Genomic DNA, 18,868 nt, shown 5'->3' on the forward strand with positions numbered 1-18,868 from the left:
ACCGCAGATAAGTGTTTCTTACCACACCCTTCAAACCAGAACACAGCAGCGCTTAACACTGCTGTTATTTGCAGAAATAGTGGCGGTGATGCCGCTGGAGTCGAACCACAAAGGGTTCTACCACCTTCATCTTTAGCAACTCCATATAGAACAGGAGAAGGAGGATCTTCTTCTAGCATCATAAATGCTTTTTTACTTCTATGGACTATAGTGGGTGCTTCATATAACACTATGAAATAAAAAACTCAAAAAACAAATTAAAAATAATATTATATTTAATCATCACATAATTACGTAACAAATGTTAGACTACTTAAAAACTTCCTAAATTAGTTAAAGATTAGTCAAAATTATTAATGACATTCATGACCTACCAAGTAAACGTCGACTCACACTCAAAACGTCCAAATTAAAAGTATTACAAAATGTGCTACAATAAGCGAGTTGTAATTTGCCGATCGAATCTAAGATGGCTTTTTTTCGGGATTTTCGGGAGGGCTGAAGGGCTATTGATCTGGGGCTTCAATGAGACAAAAAAAAAATATAAATGTTGAAGATTTTTTTACAAACAGTATTTTTTTATATTTATACTAGCAATACTTGCTATTAACTGCATTAAATTATTACAGGACTTTTTCCAAAGCGAAACACCTTGTGACGTGGTGGTAGTTGTATTGACATTTAAAAAGTGCTCTGTAAAGAACCTATTTTTAATAAAAAAAATGATTTGATTTTTGAAAAAAATGTATTTGTAGGCAACAAAGCTTTGAAAGACTTGACAAAAAGAGAAAAAAATGGAAGGAGAGAAAATAATTCGGAAAATATTTAGGGCCTCCCTTCTTGTCAAAGATCCGCTGATCGGATCAAATATCAATAATGCCCTTCCATGTTACATCTTTTTTGTTTCCACAACCCTACTTCTTCATCTTCTTAGTTTCAGTCACAGTGCTACTAACTGTTGTTTTGTGCTTATTGAAGTTCTTTATGAGTTTCCTAATTCTTCTTTTAACTCTTCTCTTCTGTGCTCTTCTCAGTTTATTCAAATCCCGATTACCGCTGTTCGTTTCACGTTTCTTGTAGTATTTGTACATCTATGAAAATAAAATCAAATAAAATTACATTTCTACACTTGTATAGTGCGCACCAAACTGCTAGTCCGCTCTGAAGTTGTTGCGAGCAAGTGTACTCATACAATTTGCTATAGCGACGCGACTCATTTCTATATTCAGAACGGACTAGCAGTTTAGCGCGGACTTTAGCACCATACTCAGGGTGAGGTTAGGTTAGGTTAGTGAGTATTCATTTCTAATACGCACATAACTTGAAATATCCGTGCTTGCCTGTGAATCGAGCCGCGGACCTTCCATCTGATAGACTAAGTTTCTAATCACTAAATTATCCCTGCTTTTTGAATACAAAATATTGTTTATAGTATAATTTATATTTTTGTTATTTCTACATATTTTTGCTGCTTCTATTATACCTACATTCAATTCATCTATTGAATTCACTTTTCCTTTCAAGAAATCCAGCTGATTTTCTAAATACTGCTTAACACCACTCATTTTGCTCTGAAATAAAATTCACATATTTTAATAAGACACCCATGACAGATTAAAACAAAAAGTCTTTGTGCTTCGACTCCGGAAGCACTACACCTACACCTATTTCTGTCTCATAACAGCAATGTAGCGCTGCTGTGTTCTTAAGAGTATGGTAAGGGATATACTTAAACCAAACTTAGTCCTCAGAGGTAGCTACTTTCGATCTAAACAATCTCAGACAGAGCTCCAATTTTATCTGGATTAGATTATAGATGGCTGTACGACAGTGACTTTACCACCAGATGGATTGCATGTCCATTTTTTTAATATTTTTGTATTAGTACTGGAGTAGCAGACGAACAATCATTCCACCTGATAGTAAGTGGGTACGGCAGCCCATGGACACCCGTAATCAACCCCAGATAGGATTAGATATTTCTACCTGAGGGCGGCCACAGATGCGCCGCTACCCCTGAGTACTAAGCTGGAACGCCTCGGAAAATTATGTCTCCCTTACATTGCTGTTATGAGGCAGAAATAGGTGCGGTGGTAGTGTCGTCGGATTCGAACCACAAAGGGTTCTACCACCTTTAAAATTTACATTTGGCATTGACCTGATCAGATAGACTACTTACTACTTACCATCAGGTGGACTGCACGCTCGTTAGCCACTTCAATCAAAATACCAACCTTATCCACTTCATCCATTTCATCATACCGCCTCATCAGCTCTTGGACCGCTTGTATACTTCCAAGGCACTGTGTCCTGTCATCCAGATGGTCTCCAGGCATCAGAACACCAATGTCATCTGCTGATTTTTCTAAAAAAAAGACAGATTAATTACCAAGATTAATTCAAACCTTAACAGCAGTTAAAAAGCTGTAATGAGTAATTATAGAACCAAAGATAAATAATAATAATAATAATACTCTTTATTGTACCCAGATGTAGAACATAAAATAAAAAACATACAATTTAGGACGACACAAAAGGCGGTCTTATCGCTAAAACAGCGATTTCTTCCAGACAACCTTAGGGTGAGGAGTTAAAGAAAGTATGAATTACAATAAAAGGTAGGGTGAAAAATAATTAAAATTATAGCTACTAATATGTAAAATAAAGTGTAAGTTAAGGGATAGCATATACTTAGTAGGAGAAGAATAAATAAATAAAAGGGAAAGAAGCTAATAATTAAATTTAGAAACAACGTAACATTTTTTTATTTTTTTTTTTTAGATGATTAATAGCAAGAGCAAAAGTTTAGAGAAGGAATAAAGTTAGAGTTGAGGGTAGTGAGATTTGACCAGATTTTTGAAGGAATATAGGGATTGGGAGTTACGAATAGATACTGGGAGGGAGTTCCAAAGACGGATAGCTGAAACAGTGAAGGATTTTTTATAAAAGGAAGTTGAGTGAGAAGGCGTATAGAGAGCAAGATTTTCTGTAGAACGGAGAGATCGGTCATGGGACAAGTGTAGAAACTGGAAGTGTTGTTTGAAAGATATAGAGAAGAACAGAAGAATATGATAAAAGACCAATATATTGTTCTATCCGCGGTTTAAACCATAAGCCAGTACCTCTGAGTTTTCAAAATGAGTATTAGAAATTAAATATCACTTGCTGAAACGGTGAATTAACCCTTTAACGCACACCCTCACTTTTTTTGGAAATCTTAATAATTGATGATACTAATATGTTCTATGCTATAAATTTAAATGGTATATTGTAGTAAAACTTTTTGAATTCATTATTTTTCGAGAAAATCCAAAACAATGATTAGCATCAGAATCTCCACCAAAGTTTGATCATCCTCAGTCCCCATAAGAGATTCCCATAGAAGATTCTATTTATTAAGTGTAACTTCCAAAAAGTGTAATTTTGTCAAAAATAAAGTATATGTTACAATACAAATCTAAAATGTAACAATATTCATAACTAAAATGAAATGAAAAAATCAAAACATATATACATAATAGGTTGTAACTACCGAACAATATTGTCCGCGGTAAATTAATTATTAAATTAGACAAATTGATTATATACTTGTTGTAAGATGATATGGTTTATAGGAATAACTTGAAAATAAATACTCAATACAACAACTCAAAGTTAGGTAGGCAATCTTCCGGTTACAATTTTTCAACTAACCTCTTCTCATTCGATCCCAAAAAAACTAGGTTTCTTTTATTTACCTCTATTATATTTGCACGATATATCAAAGTATATACTACATTACAACAATTTTACTTACTTTTCCCAAGAAAACATTCCTTTTTATTACCGTAATACTTGTAAATAAGTAACGTATACTCGCGATTATAGCAGATGACCATGTATGGGTGCACGGTGGCCAGTTCACAGGCCATTTTGGAAAATGGCGCATATCTTTTAGTGCGCGAGAGTAACTTGAACACTCGCCTATCGTCTAGCTAGCGTGGTTCATTGGGAGTCGTAAATGATCATAAGGCTCAACATTCGAATAAAAATATATGAAATAAAGACCGAAATGTGACTGTCCAATTTACTGGCCACTTTGTATGAGCCGTCCTATAAAGGGTTAAAACATCGTGAAGAAACCCTACAGGCCAGTCTTCCAAAAAAGCTCTTAAATGTGTTTGAAGTTTAGTAATTCGAATTGGCTAGCTATTGACTCTGGCCTAAGCCTCCCTAACTCTGAGAGAAGATCCGTTACCCAGTAGTAAGACAGATAGATAACAAAAAAGATAGATTATCATATCCACATCCAGTAATGGTTGAAAATGCGTCTGACAGTTCTGAAAAAAGTTCTCAAAGGTGTGTGAAGTTTACTAATTCGACTTGACTAGCTATTGAAAGCCCCTCTAACTCTGAGAGAAGACCCGTACTCAGTAGTAGGACAGATAGATTACAAAAAAGATAGATTACCATATCGATATCCAGTGTTGGTTGAATATGTGTCCATGTTAAGGTCAGGCAAGGAATTTTCCTTTTCAGATGGCGACGTCAGCCATTCCAAAAATGTTTGGAGATCTGGTGGTAATTCTGAAAAATATCACTTTTTTAATTTTTAAGGTCACAGAGGTCCATATAGTGATGAGGGGAACAATGTAAATAGATTAAAAACTACTTACTTATTTGAAAATTTTTGTGTGTTTAAATATTTCAATTCTATACATATTACTAACTTTGTCGTACTTAATCCTTACTAATATTATAAATCCGAATATCCAAATATCCAATCCAAATTCCAATTCCAAATATTCCAAATAATATTATAAATCCGAAAGTAACTCTGTCTGTCTGTCTGGTTGTCTTTTCTTCACGCCCAAACCACTGAACCGATTTTAATGAAATTTTGTACAAAGATAGTGTGAGACCCGAGAAAGGACATAGGATAGTTTTTATCCCGGAAATCCCACGGGAACTAGCGATGCGATCTAAGATCGATTAATCGAAGAATCGGTCTTTTGGACCCAAAGCATCGATTTGTTTTAATCGATATTAGTAAGGATTGAATCGTAAACTATGCACTATCTTTAGCAAAGTTGAAGGTACGAATTTTCAGTTTTATGTATGTTAGTATGTTATATTATTTTCTTTTAAACGCGGGCGAAGCCGCGGGCAAAAACTAGTGTTTCTATAAAATAAGTCAGAAGTTGCCAACGAGCATGAAGTCCACCCGATGGTAAGTGGCTACTGCCGCCCATGGACATCTGTAATCAACCCTAAATAGGATTAGATATACCTATCTGAGGTCGGTCGCAGATACGCCGCTACCCCTGAGGACTAAGCTGGAACGCCTGGGAAAAGTCTGTCTCCCTTACCACACCCTTCAAACCAGAACACAGCAGCGCCTAACACTGCTGTTATTAGGTAGAAATAGGTGTGGCGGTGGTGCCGCCGGAGTCGAACCACAAAGGGTTCTACCACCTTCCATCGAGCATCGTCTTGGACCATCATGGTACAACAATCTGCTACTCCTATATTATAAAAAAAAATACGCTGTTTACCATCAGATGGACTGCATGATCGTTTGCTAATCTATACATATAAATAAAACTGAAATTTGAACTGTCTACCTCTGTTCAACAGTTAGTTCGCAAAATATCGGTTTGTTTTATGACGACCCCTTTTTATATTTTTATTTTTTTATTTTTAGTACTTTTTTTTCTAACGGCCAGCATTACACATTCTATGTAAAAAATTTCAATGTCTTTCTATTACAGTTCCAGAGATAGAGCTCTGTGACAGACGGACAAATAGAGTCTTAATAATAGGTTTCCGTTTTTTCCCTTTGGTTACGGAACCCTAAAAATGTGGCTTGTGACCCTAAAAATTTAATACTCACTGGAGCAAGTCCTCTGTTGAACCTGAAAGTCTACCACTTCCGACATAAGTTTGACAAGTTGCTGCATCAGGGAAGACGCCATCGCGTCTTCATGGTTATCTTCTCGAACTATGAAAAACATTTGAAGAAAAAGTTTATTTTCTTTCTTTTTTTTATAATATAGGAGAAGCGGACGAGCATGCAGTCCACCTGATGGTAAGTGGCTACTGCCGCCCTTGGACACCTGTAATCAAGCTCAACAACGCCAAGAAATTAGCTGGGTTTAGCTGGGTAAATCGAAAAATATCATATAACCATTTCTCCATTCCAACGTCTAATCTTCACAATCGTATAGGTCCCAATGAAGCTCGAGTTTCTACACATTTGGCATCATGGGCTCCCCTACCATTAAGGTTGATTCTGGTAAAATCAGAAAAAGGTGGTCCCTTTATCCCTAGAAAAATATACCAACCCTATTACCTTTTATATTCCTCGTCTGCTTCACAGCATTCACGGCTTCACGAACCACCTTCTTCATATTGGCAGTTAATGCAGCGAAATCATTCGTATCATCTACGTCATCCTGGAGAATATTAAATTTGCTTCAACTAATTTTAATTAGATAGATAGATTATTTATTTCAAGAACTTAAGCAACAACAACAAATTATAACACATAATACACAGTCAAATCCAAAAATACACAAATGGAAACACAAACTTAATCATGAACTTATTGACTACATTTTCTTAAGAAATAAAATTATACAAAATATAAAAAAAAAACTGAAAATAATAAAGTAAATTAAAAAATAAAAACAAACAAAATACATAATCGAGTGTTGCAGCTAAAGTATATGAAAAGGTTTCCGGAGCTCAGAAAAAAACAAAATTGGATCTCGGCAACTGATCGGATCGATTCAGCTCGGACCGTATGCGAACGTTGCTCAGAAGGCTGTACAGTATTACAAGGAAATTACTGTAAATTGACTTACTAATTAGTGATCAAATTATGTTTTTGAAAGTCCTAATTAAAATTTCTCATCCATCATTTTATTTCTATCACCAAGAGTAACAAAATGCTGGATACATTAAATAAAATAATGATAATAAAATGAAGATATAAGCAAAAGTCATGAACTAAAACGGTCTATAACTTTTTGTCAGATATTCTTCAGTTCTACAGTTCTTCAGTCTAATATTCTTCAGCTCGTTTTTGTATTCCTTCTATAGCATCAAAATATTTTTAAATTAAAAGTAATGATTACTCACTCCAATTATATTTCTGATATTTCTCCTCCTAATCTTACTTGAAATTCTTTTTGGACGTGGTAATAATCTGGAATATTTTAATCTTGTATAGAGAAACAAGTACATTATTTATTCAAAATTAAGTTTTGATGTTTAAAGTGGTTATCGAGCATGCAGTCCATCTGATGGTAAAAAGTCACTGCTGTCCATGCTCATTTGCGATCTGTATAGAAGGTGGTAGAACCCTTTGTGGTTCGACTCCGGCGGCACCACCGCCACACCTACATCTACCTAATAAACCTATAATAAATTTCATTTAATAAAAAACTCGTCTGTAGTTTTTAACTTGGACCACAACTAAAGCAAATGTATTGAATTCGCATCTTACCTACAACCACGGCACTTTGCTCATTCGTATTTTTTTCCGTGTACCCGCACCGGGTTAAATTATTAATCTATTGTACTTAATTATAATTATTGTTCTCATGTAACTGACAATTGTCTTCTATGAGAAATAAAGATCTTTAAACCTGTCCATGGGCGGCAGTAGCCACTTACCATCAGGTGGACTGCATGCTCGTCTGCTACTCCTATAATATTAAAAAAAAACTAATTAACTTACGCATTAACATCTTTAGTTGAACTCTTCTCCGTTCCACCAATATCACGTTTAGTGCCACGGAATTTATCAGCAATATTCTTCACTTTCCCTCCAATCCAATTTTTGGATCTCTTCACAAAATTACCACTGCTCAACGAATGCTTATCTCTTATAGGTTTTTCGAAATAATCCATTTTGACTCCATACTCATCATCGTAAATGTCATTCCAAACTATTAATTTGCTGTCTCGTGGAATACTTCGTTTGGAAATTGTCTTATTGTCAATATTATTATCTTCTTTCTTAATATCGTTTCTTAGTTCACTTATATTTGATTTAGTTACATTTTCGACGCCTTGTTTTGTTGTGAAAGTACTAGAGTCTGTAATATTATGAAATATGTTATCAAAATATTGTATTTTTTTATCTGATATATCAGGTTTTTAGTTAAAACTTACTTTTATTAAAATAATATACCTAGAGGTCTATTACTGTTTTAATGGCGTGGATTGGAAATTCATTCCATCTACTTAATATTTAGGATAGTACGGTATCTTAATCAAATCTTTAAGAGAAGTAGGGAAGTGATTACATATTTACCAACTACATAAGTACCATTAATTAATTATATAATTACCAACCAGTTATGATAGTCGGTGTAACTTGTACATTATCTTCTTTAGTTCTTCTACCTTCTTCTTTATCTTTTACTTCAGTTATCTTTGCAGAAGCATTTTTGTCGTCTAAAGATAGAAGTACTCTTGATCTATGTGCAATATTCTCTATCATGTCAGAGTCATATGTCGGATATAATACTTCTTCAGAAGTATTTCTTTTGATTATAGAGTTATTAGTTGAATTGTTAAGGATACTGGAATTAAATAATACAAAAATATTGTTTGAAAAAGGTAAAAAAACAAAAGGTATTAGTTAAAAGTTAAAAAGTGGGAATGAAATATTTTTGTTTTAGATATTTGATTTGATTTATTAATTTTGCGAATGTTGATGTCAAAATGGGAGAAATTATAATATGGTATATACACAATATACAAATATAACTCGTAATGAATTAAAATTCAGAATAAAGATTAAAGTAAAGAATCAGTAACCAAAACTCTATCCAGATTGGATAAGTAGATCTGAGAAAATCGCGGAAATACAAGTATACATACATATATAGTGGTCTAAAAAAGAACCTACTTTTTTGAAGTCGGTTATGCAGTAATGAGTAACTTATTAAATATTTATGACCATTAAATAATTTTAGAGATAATATATCATAAATTCACAGTTATGTCCCATAACTTAATAAATTCTTAATCCGTACCTTGAATTCTTCAATCCGAACGTCTCACCAGACAGTTTAGCGAGCGTGTTAAACCAATCCGAAACCATTGCGAAGAACTCACCAGCTCCCATTGTCTTATTATTCTTATTTCCAATACCATCCTTTTTTGTATCCCTTTTAGTCTCATTAACATTAGCATCTATATTAAATACTGTACTATCATCTTTAGTAATAACACCTCGATTTACATCTTCAAAATCATCCACATCTATAGACTCAACGGATTTCAACCCACGTTTCGGTACAGATAATGAAGCTCCTGAACTTTTAGTGTATAGTTTCTGCGTTATCATACTACTCTTGATCAATGGATCGTGTATTGACGGATTCAACAAGGGATCAAAACTCGGTTGCAGGTAGGGAATTGCGCTGGATTGTGGTCTTTTCTTTACACTCGCTATTTTAAAGTGTTTTCGGATAGCCTTGAACAGATCAGATTCCTTATTGCATTTGCCTGGTTTTATTTCAAATCTTATACCTTCTGATTTTTGTGGAAAACCTAAAAAAAATATGAATTTTACTAAACACTTTCAGAATGGATTATGGTAAAATTATCATCACCTAGGAAGTTGGTAAGACCCTTTGTGGTTTAACTTCGGTGGCACTACTGTCACACCTATTCCTGCCTAATAAAGTGTGGTAAAGGAACGCCTATATCCTAGGTATTCCAACGCATTCCTCGGAGGTAACAATGGATTTGTGTTCAAATTCAAGTAGAAATCTTAGATTATCTGAAATGATTAGATCTCTAGAGACACATATAGGAATATCTCTTCAGGATATGTTGTTTGTAAAAAGCAGTGGTAGTTAAGAAATGCGGCCTCTCGATCGAGGGGTCCCAGGTTCAAATCCCAGGCACCTCAGATTTATTAGAAATTAGTTATCACTTGCTTAAACGGTGAAGGAAAACATCGTGAGGAAACCTGCATGCCTGAGAGATTTATAAAAAACATCTTAAAGATATGTGTAAGTTTACCAATCCGCACTTGTCCAGCGCGGTCGACTATGGCCTAATCCTTCTCATTCTGAGAGGAGACCCGTGCCCGGTAGTGGGACAGTAATGGGTCGATGATGATGATATGTTGTTTATGTACTGCAAATGACTTCTACAATACAACACGGAAACTATTCAACTATGACAGACTAAAAGGTAATAGTATCGTACCTCCTAGTTGACGCTTAATCGTATTTTGATCCAAGGACATTTTATGCCTTTTAACATTTGGCTTCACAGTCGTCCCTTTCTGATCCACAGAGCCCTTCTTATCATCCAAAACTCCATAATCACTGTACGCTTGAGCCATTTCGACTAACCTATCGTATTTACTATCGAAATAATCTTCAATGTAGTCAGTATCGCTTATTTTATTTGTTTCGTCATTGTTAATTACGTCTTTTGTTTTTACTGGTACTTTAACGTTTTCCATCGCCGCTTGCTTTATGATGGCGTTTAGTTCTTCTGGATAAAGGGGCATTGGTCCTTTCCAATTCCTGTTGTATACGTCTGGTACATTTTCCTGGAAAATATAAAGTAGTTTTAAACATGTAGCTTATTCATTAAAATATATAATAAAACTATTTGTATGTGGGTGTGTATTTGAAGGTGGTACAACTCTTTGTGGATCAACTCCGGCGGCACCACCGCCACACCTTTCGCCTAATAACAGCAGTGTTAGGCGTTGCTGTGTTCCATTTTGAAGGGTGTGGTAATGGAGACATCATTTTCCGAGGTGTTCCAGCTTAGTCCTCAGGAGTAGCGGCGCATCTGTGGTCGATCTCAAGTAAGAATATCTAATCCTATCTGGGGTTGATTACAGATGTCCATGGGCGGCAGTAGCCACTAGGTGGTACCATCAGGTGGACTGCATGCTCGTCTGCTACTCCTATATTATTATAGAAAAAATCTCTATTTATTTTAGTTACTAGGAAATTCTATAGAGCACGTTTAACCCCCAAACCATTCCCGCACAGTTAAAAAGCTATCCACAGTTATATCTTAAGGTTAGATAGTGGACGATAAAAAAATCTCATCAAAATCAATCAATATGATGATAATGATAAGATTTAATTATCACTTAATTAATCGATTAGTTTATCAATCATCAAAATAGCATAGATATAATTTCTTAGAATTTCGTGAAGATTAAGATATGTTATGTCCTTTCTGATTGAATTTTCAAAAATTATGTGCGTATTAGAGATTCATTATCACTTGCTAAACGGTGAAAGAAGACATCGTGAGAAAACCTACATGTCTGAGAGTACAAAAAAATCTCAAAGGTGTGTAACGTTTATCAATTAACGTGTAACGTGTAACGTTAATCATTTTGAATCTCACGGAATAAAAGTTCAAACATGTCGTTAAACAAACGCTATGTAAAAAAGCGTACTATAAACTAAGTGATTATTTGACTGACAAAACGGTGTGGTCTGAAGTAGTTCCAGCTCCACATGTACCATTAAGTTAAATTTGACATTGTAAAAATGTGTTTTTTTTAAAGATGTGTGTTATGGAGTTTCTTTCGCCGCTTCTTCTCCATAACGAAACACCTCGTGAAGTGGCGGTAGTTGTATTGACATTCAAAAAGTGCTCTGTAAAGAACCTATTTTGAATTCAAAAAAATTGATTTGACTACTGCCTAAGTACTTCTCACTGTGAGAGGAGATCCGTGCCCAGCAGTAGGACAGTAAAGAATGAACGTAAATGAATAATTGGGTAATTTATAATAGTTATAACATGCTCTAATTTCGTAAAATCATAAAGGTCGTAAAACCTTTCTTTTTTTATAATATAGGAGTAGCAGACGAGTATGCAGTCCACCTGATGGTAAGTGGCTACTGCCGCCCATGGACATCTGTAATCAACCCCAGATAGGATTAGATATTCCTATCCGAGGTCGGTCACCGATGCGCCGCTACCCCTGAGGACTAAGCTGGAACGCCTCGAAAAAGTATGTCTCCCTTAGCACACCCTTCAAACCGAAACACAGCAGCGCCTAACACTGCTGTTATTAGGCAGAAATAGGTGTGGCGGTGGTGCCGCCGGAGTCGAACCATTGAGAGTTTCACCACCTAATCTTATCTGGGATTGATTAAACATGTCCATAGGCGGTCATAGGCACTAAACAAGAGACGACTGCGTTCTTTGCTTTAAAAACAATATGAATCATACTTACATTCCTCTTGTTCCTGTCAACTCCTCTCTCAGTCTCATCATGGGTTTCCATTTCATCAGCCAGCACTTCCTTCAAGTCCTCATAAGCAAGGGTTTCTTCATTACCTTCATCAACCTGAAGTAGCTTACGATGGTTGTAAGCTCTGCTTCTCTGGTCTGCTATGAGACTGGGGTTCAGATCTTGATTTTCTGGTTGCCTGTGTCAAATATTGTATCATCAAAGTATCGTATGGACATTTTGTACTGTTTATATTTTATCTCATCATAACCTCATCATCATCATCTTGGTGAGGATAAACTCGTCTCACTTTAATTTTTTAAATTGGACTCGTGTCAAAATCACACACAGTGAAGTTAATACAAAGAGAAAAATAGTAACTGACAAAATTATATTATAAGTTTTCCAAATCTTATATATAAAATTCTCGTGTCACAATGTTAGTTACCGTACTCCTCCGAAACGGCTATACCGATTTTCACCAAATTTTATATGCATATTCAGTAGGTCCGAGAATCGGTTACTATCTATTTTTCATACCCTTAAGTGATAAGGGTTGTTCACCCTTAACATTTTTTTATTTATATGGCAACACAACGTTTGCCGGGTTAGCTAGTATAGTATAAATATTATAAGATGAAAAAAAGTCCCAAACTATCCACAGCAACATTGACTTTCCTATTTCGTTCACAGATATAATGCTAATGGAAATAAAAAGTATACGAGAAATATGAACAATACAGCTCTTATTCAGCCATTTTTTATAAATACATAAATATGTGGGAGAATACTTCATTTTCTATATAAATATTCCGTTTTTAAGATCACCTGATTTTAATTTCGAACTACCGCTCCGTATTTAATAATTGGCTACCTGTATCATGGTATAAAAAAGGGGCGCGCAACTGTCAACAGATCAGAAGTTGTCCAATAGTAGGACGGCACGGTGGTGCTCTGAACTGTTTGGTGTTTTGCTTGGGTGTTGTTGTTACTATGGTGGCATTAACGCTTATTCATTTATTTATTTTAACTACATTTTTATAAATATTGGTCAAATTAGTTGAATCTAGTTGGTCTGAAGTAGTTCCAGCTCCACATGTACCATTAGGTTAAGTTTAACATTGTAAAAAACATTTTTTTAAAAGATGTGTGTTATGGAGTTTCTTTCGCCGCTTCTTCTCCATAACGAAACACCTTGTGAAGTGGTGGTAGTTGTATTGACATTGAAAAAGTGCTCTGTAAAGAACCTATTTTGAATTAAAAAAAATGATTTGATTTGAATCGAAATACCATTGTAGATCTATTTACTGGTGCGCCCACAAATAAATATACAATAACGACGAACAATATTGAATATTAAATGTATGTACTTACATAAAGGCAGTCATACGCAAGGGTATCGTTCTAGGGGTGACCGAAAACAGAATATCATTGTAGTCCAGATTTATATCAAATTTCTTAACAGTACTTGCTCTATCAGTCATCAACTCCATCAAATGATTACGTTGTACATCTCTATTAAATTGATCATCAAAATGATCATTTTCATCAATTCTTCTATTATCATTACCTACTTCATTTGGATGCCCAAAATCATAGTTCTGATTGTACGATTTTCTATAATTATAATTGACTTCTGGACTTAAGTTTTCTGTGCTTGTATACATCTTGTCCAAACCTTCGAAATAGCTTTTCAATTTATTACCGTTATTACCGTGTATTTTAGACATGAATTTTGAGCTACGATCGTTAAAGTCTTTAGTTTTATCATTCGATTCAACCTTCATTGAATTGTGTGAATTTTCATAATTCTGATTTTCCATTGCTTTATCAAAAATTGTTATGTTATGTCTATATTGGTTAATTAAAGGAATGCTCTCTGTACTGACAACTTCTTTGGCTTTCTTATCAATTTGATTTACTTTATTTGTAGTGGTTTCCGTTGTCGTTTTCGCTTCTTCATTAACATTTGACTCTTTATTAAAATGTTCAGTCTTGTGATTACATTTACCTTTATTGGAGAACAGTACATCCAATTCCAATGGATCTGTCATTATTTCTGGAATATTCCTATCCAATAAATGATCCAACAGTTCATCCAAACGTTGGCTATTTTGATAAAATGGATGTTTCATGTGTTCTTCGTGTGATTTCGATTCTTTTGGCGCGTGAGAACATTTTGGGAACTTTCGCTTTTCCTCTATCGGCTTGTATTGTATCAAAACCTTTTTGTTTTCTATCAGAAGTCCTTCTGGTTTTCCTAGATCAGTTATTTTTGATCTTTGCACTCGATTAGTAGAATTAGCTTTAGCATGTCTGTTTTTATTTCTAGATATACGATGTTTAGCAACGAATTTCAACGATCTTTTGTATCTATCGGGTGTGTTAATTTTATTATTAATTTCTGTATTCATAACATGGTTGTTTTCCAAACCTTGTTTCAATTTTTTTATTTGTGCGTCAGTTTCTATTAGCTTCTTGTAGAATTCTGTGAATAAAAATTATAATTAATTTCATTTCGCGTGGCGGAGCGGTCACCATACCGGTCTGACGCGCAAAGGGTCCCGGGTTCGATTCCCGGCCAGACAGATATCTAAATGATGAATTTAGGTGTCTGTATCTGGGTCTGAGTGGTTGTGTATTGGTCTATGTGTGTGTCCATGGCACCCACGACACAGGGAATCCTAGTGTGGGGCTGTGAGTGTAGAAAGCGTTTATTTATTTATTAATTACGATTTTGAAATTAATCAAATTCTTCTTGTAAGAGTCTCTCCCTTTCCAAACTGTGGTCCTTGAGGCCGGCCAACGCACCGCTACCCTGAGGACTAAGCTGGAACGCCTAGGAAAAGTATGTCTCCTTTACCACACCCTTCAAACCAGAACACAGCAGCGCTTAACACTGCTGTTATAACAGAAATAGGCGTGGCGGTGGTGCCGCCGGAGTCGAACCATTTAGAGTTCTACCACCTTCAATGTCACTCACCACGTAATTTCTCGTTGTTCTGTATTTCAATCATCTTGTCTGTCCCAATCACACCAGCTAGCTCGCTTGATACTCCTTCATCCAATAGGTTCTAATAAAGAATAACATAATTATTTCATAAGCTTGGAGCAGCAATCAAGCATACAGTCCTTATGGTAAGTCACTGTATGGACATCTGTAACCAACCTTTTTTTTACAATATAAGAGTAGCAGACGAGCATGCAATTCATCTGATGGTAAGAGGCTACTGCCGCCCATGGACATCTGTAATCAATCCCAGATAAGATTACATCCCTAGCCGAGGTCGACTGATGCGCCGCTACCCCTGAGGACTAAGCTGGAATGCCTCGAAAAAGCGTTTAACACTACTGTTATGAGGCATTATTTACAAAAAAAAAACTCAAAAGTTACGTGAAGTCTACCAATACGCACTTGGCCAGCGCTGTGGACAATGGCCTAATCCTTCTGATTATGAGAGGATACCCGCGCCCAGCAGTGGGACAGTAATGGGTTGATGATGATGTTATGAGGCAGAAATACGCGTGGCGATGGTGCCGCCGGAGGCGAACCCCTGAGTTCTACCACCTTTAATAGATTTAAACCTTTTCTCGGGTATGAGCTACCCGTAATGTACTTTGGTATTTTACTGTAGAAACATAAATATTTTATTTTATATCCCTGTATTATAATAATATACCTTCACGGTCGAAACACACTATAGTCGTCACAATTTAATAGGCCCATTTTGACACATGCCATCCTAATATCATGCCATGTAATTTTTTGAACTAACTTTGTATGAACGTATAACACGTAATTGGAAATTCAAATACTACTAAACATACAATAATGAAATAATTTATTAACAAGAATAATTAGGAAAATTTATAAATGGTATTACACATTTTATTTCAGTTAAAATGTGTCCAGAAACCAATTTATCCTACATCAAAAAGCATCATAGGGCGTCGTTGCAATGTTATATCAGTCGGGTAATTTAGCAGTTTACGACAATTTACGGCTACAGCTTGCAGCTTCAAACCATTCGGAAGAAACCATAATCGATTACCTTTCAAATAATCGAAATTTAGAATTACCAATATTTAATTATTTATCCCTTTTTCATCATAATAACAATAAAATAATAGAGACTTTGCTCCGTAGTGAATGATAAAATGAAAAAAAAATACAAGTTACGATAGCACGAGCACGCTTTATTTAATACTAGCTGACCCGGCAAACTTTGTACCGCCTCAAAATTTTGTCACGCCTATTTCATATAAAATATAGCCTATGTTACTAGTGGATAATGTAGCTTTCGAATAGTGAAAGAATTTTTAAAATCGGTCCAGTAGGTTTTGAGCCTATTCATTACAATCAAACAAAGTTTTCCTCTTTATAATATTAGTATAGATTCCGAAAATGATTAAATTTTTAAATTAAGAAATAAGTTATTTTATTTTATCTTTTTTTATTAAAACTAAACATGATTTAGAAAAATACTAAACAAATATTCTGTTCACATAATATTAAGTAATCTATACAATACGATATGGAGTTGTATTTGATCTGTAGTAAAAATCGGTTTCTTTGGTTATCGATTTGTATGGCATATGTTGAGTGTCGTAGCGATGGCATGTGTCTAAATGGGCCTATTAAATTGTGACGACCATAGATTAGTAAAGATACTTCGCCGCCTTGAAATTGAATGAAGCCACAAACGGCTTATTAGTAAGTTCTATTTTTGAACTCTTGAAAAATAAAAACATTTTAGAGGAAATTTACGAATAAATAACTAATACTGCGTAATTTACATAATAAATAAATAATTATTTCAAATATTTTAGGGACATTTTAGCACGGAGACGTGGCAAAGCTTTTTTACGCAACTATTTCAATTTTCAAAACTGGGTACATTTTCTTGTTAGGAGTGAGTAATATTTACTAGTGACGACTATAATTCTACCTTTGAACTAAGAAACGTAAGTACACTTTACAAAGGGCTAAAAAAACCCAAGCGTCTTCGTCAACAACCAATACGCTTAACAAACCTTAATTGAGTACTAGAATACCATAAATTCAACCCTTAATGAGACCCTACGTCACGCTCAGAACACCATTCCGTATATTAACCCCCATAATAAATATGTCGTGGTACTTATTTAAAAGTTCCCAGGTGTTGGAGAAACGGGCTACATTATACCAACGTTTTACAGCTAAATAATTAACAATTCTCATTTTTAGTGAGAACATTTTAAACGATAATTTCGGAAAGTGGTGCTCGAAAGCTTTTTAATAGAGACATAAATAGGATCGTACCTTGCACAGGATTGTTACGAAAATACGTTTAATAATAATATAATTATGGTTTAAAAATTAAAAACCTCGCGAAAATCGTACAAGGAAAATCGTTAATCCTGATTCCTGACGATCCTGATAAGGAGAATGGGATTGAATTATTAAAATCGTGTATTGTCATCGGTTCTTGATAATTGTTCAAAATTGATTGACATAAATATACTTATAAGTAATTACGAGAAAACACTAGTTGAAATTACAGCATTGTAAGAAGATAAATATAGTTTAAAAAACTAAAAAACACGCTTTTATGTTAAAATCAACTAAAAAGCAAAAAATAATCTTCAATCTAGGAATCAATTAAGGAACAGTAAATAGTATAATTGTGGAAAAAGTGTGGGGTGCTCCATTTATCAGGTTCGAAAAGCGCCCCACACTTTTTCCACAATTATACTATTTACTGTTCCTTAATTGATTCCTAGATTGAAGATTATTTTTTGCTTTTTAGTTGATTTTAACATAAAAGCGTGTTTTTTAGTTTTTTAAACTATATTTATTTTATTATTTTTAGTATTTGTTGTTATAGCGACCACCATCATGCATCGTTTGTAAAAAAATCAAGTGTCTATCTATTACGGTTTAAGAGATAAAGCCCTGTGACTCAAGAACAGACAGCGGAGGGTTTCGTTTTATCCTTTGAGTACGGAATCCTAAAAATCATTCTACAAGATGGCATTATAGATATGTTTCAGTACATTTGAGTTATAGGGAAATAATATTATTATTTTCCAAAGCTAAAAATCAATCTAGTAACTTTGCCTGAACGCTCCATAAGGCGCTTTCTCTCGCCTCGAAAATCGTTAATCCTGAGGATATTGATAAGGACAATGGTACAAAATTATTAAAATCGTGTATTTTCATCGGTCCTCAATAAATCTACAAAGTTTGAACGAAATCTGGCCGTTTAAAGTGGGTCAAAATCGCGCCCAAAGAAGTCGGTTACAAACATACAAACAAACATACAGGTGAAGCTAATAAAAAGCGTGTAAAAAGTAGGTTTTGCTAGCTGACCCGGCAAACGTTGTGTTGCCATATAAATAAAAAAATGTTAAGGGTGATCAACCCTTATCACTTGGGGTATGAAAAATAGATAGTAGCGGATTCTCAGATCTACTGAATATGTATATAAAATTTGGTGAAAATCGGTAAAGCCGTTTCGGAGGAGTACGGTAACTAACATTGTGACACGAGAATTTTATATATAAGATGAATTTAGATGTCTGTTCTAGGTCTGTTTGTGTAATTATCTTTATGTGTGTCCATGGCACCAACGACACACAACACTAAAAAGTTTTCATTTAAAA

The 18,868-nt window shown here is 34.8% G+C and overlaps 1 protein-coding gene across 3 annotated transcripts in view; it reads right to left on the reverse strand.

Annotated features, from left to right (window-relative positions):
* Positions 1-253: 253 nt before the first annotated feature.
* Positions 254-18,868, reverse strand: part of LOC140748743 (uncharacterized) — a 37,874-nt gene continuing 19,259 nt past the window's right edge. For 2 of the 3 annotated variants that reach the window (XM_073081601.1, XM_073081599.1), the window contains 14 exons: positions 15,207-15,297; positions 13,598-14,711; positions 12,227-12,422; positions 10,216-10,567; positions 9,030-9,549; positions 8,344-8,573; positions 7,724-8,084; positions 7,123-7,189; positions 6,332-6,434; positions 5,873-5,980; positions 4,450-4,566; positions 2,235-2,365; positions 1,488-1,571; positions 254-1,091 (listed from right to left, as the gene is read on the reverse strand). In XM_073081601.1, the coding sequence (XP_072937702.1) occupies positions 915-1,091; positions 1,488-1,571; positions 2,235-2,365; positions 4,450-4,566; positions 5,873-5,980; positions 6,332-6,434; positions 7,123-7,189; positions 7,724-8,084; positions 8,344-8,573; positions 9,030-9,549; positions 10,216-10,567; positions 12,227-12,422; positions 13,598-14,711; positions 15,207-15,297 (3,651 nt within the window). In that variant the 3' untranslated portion in view covers positions 254-914. The remainder of the gene's footprint in view (positions 1,092-1,487; positions 1,572-2,234; positions 2,366-4,449; positions 4,567-5,872; positions 5,981-6,331; positions 6,435-7,122; positions 7,190-7,723; positions 8,085-8,343; positions 8,574-9,029; positions 9,550-10,215; positions 10,568-12,226; positions 12,423-13,597; positions 14,712-15,206; positions 15,298-18,868) is intronic. The other variant, XM_073081600.1, reaches the window with a different exon arrangement.

The sequence above is a fragment of the Epargyreus clarus genome, unplaced genomic scaffold, assembly GCF_041222505.1.
Source record: "Epargyreus clarus isolate Ecla_fem2 unplaced genomic scaffold, WU_Ecla_fem_2.2 ptg000016l, whole genome shotgun sequence".
In the NCBI taxonomy this organism is placed as follows: Eukaryota; Metazoa; Arthropoda; class Insecta; order Lepidoptera; family Hesperiidae; genus Epargyreus; species Epargyreus clarus.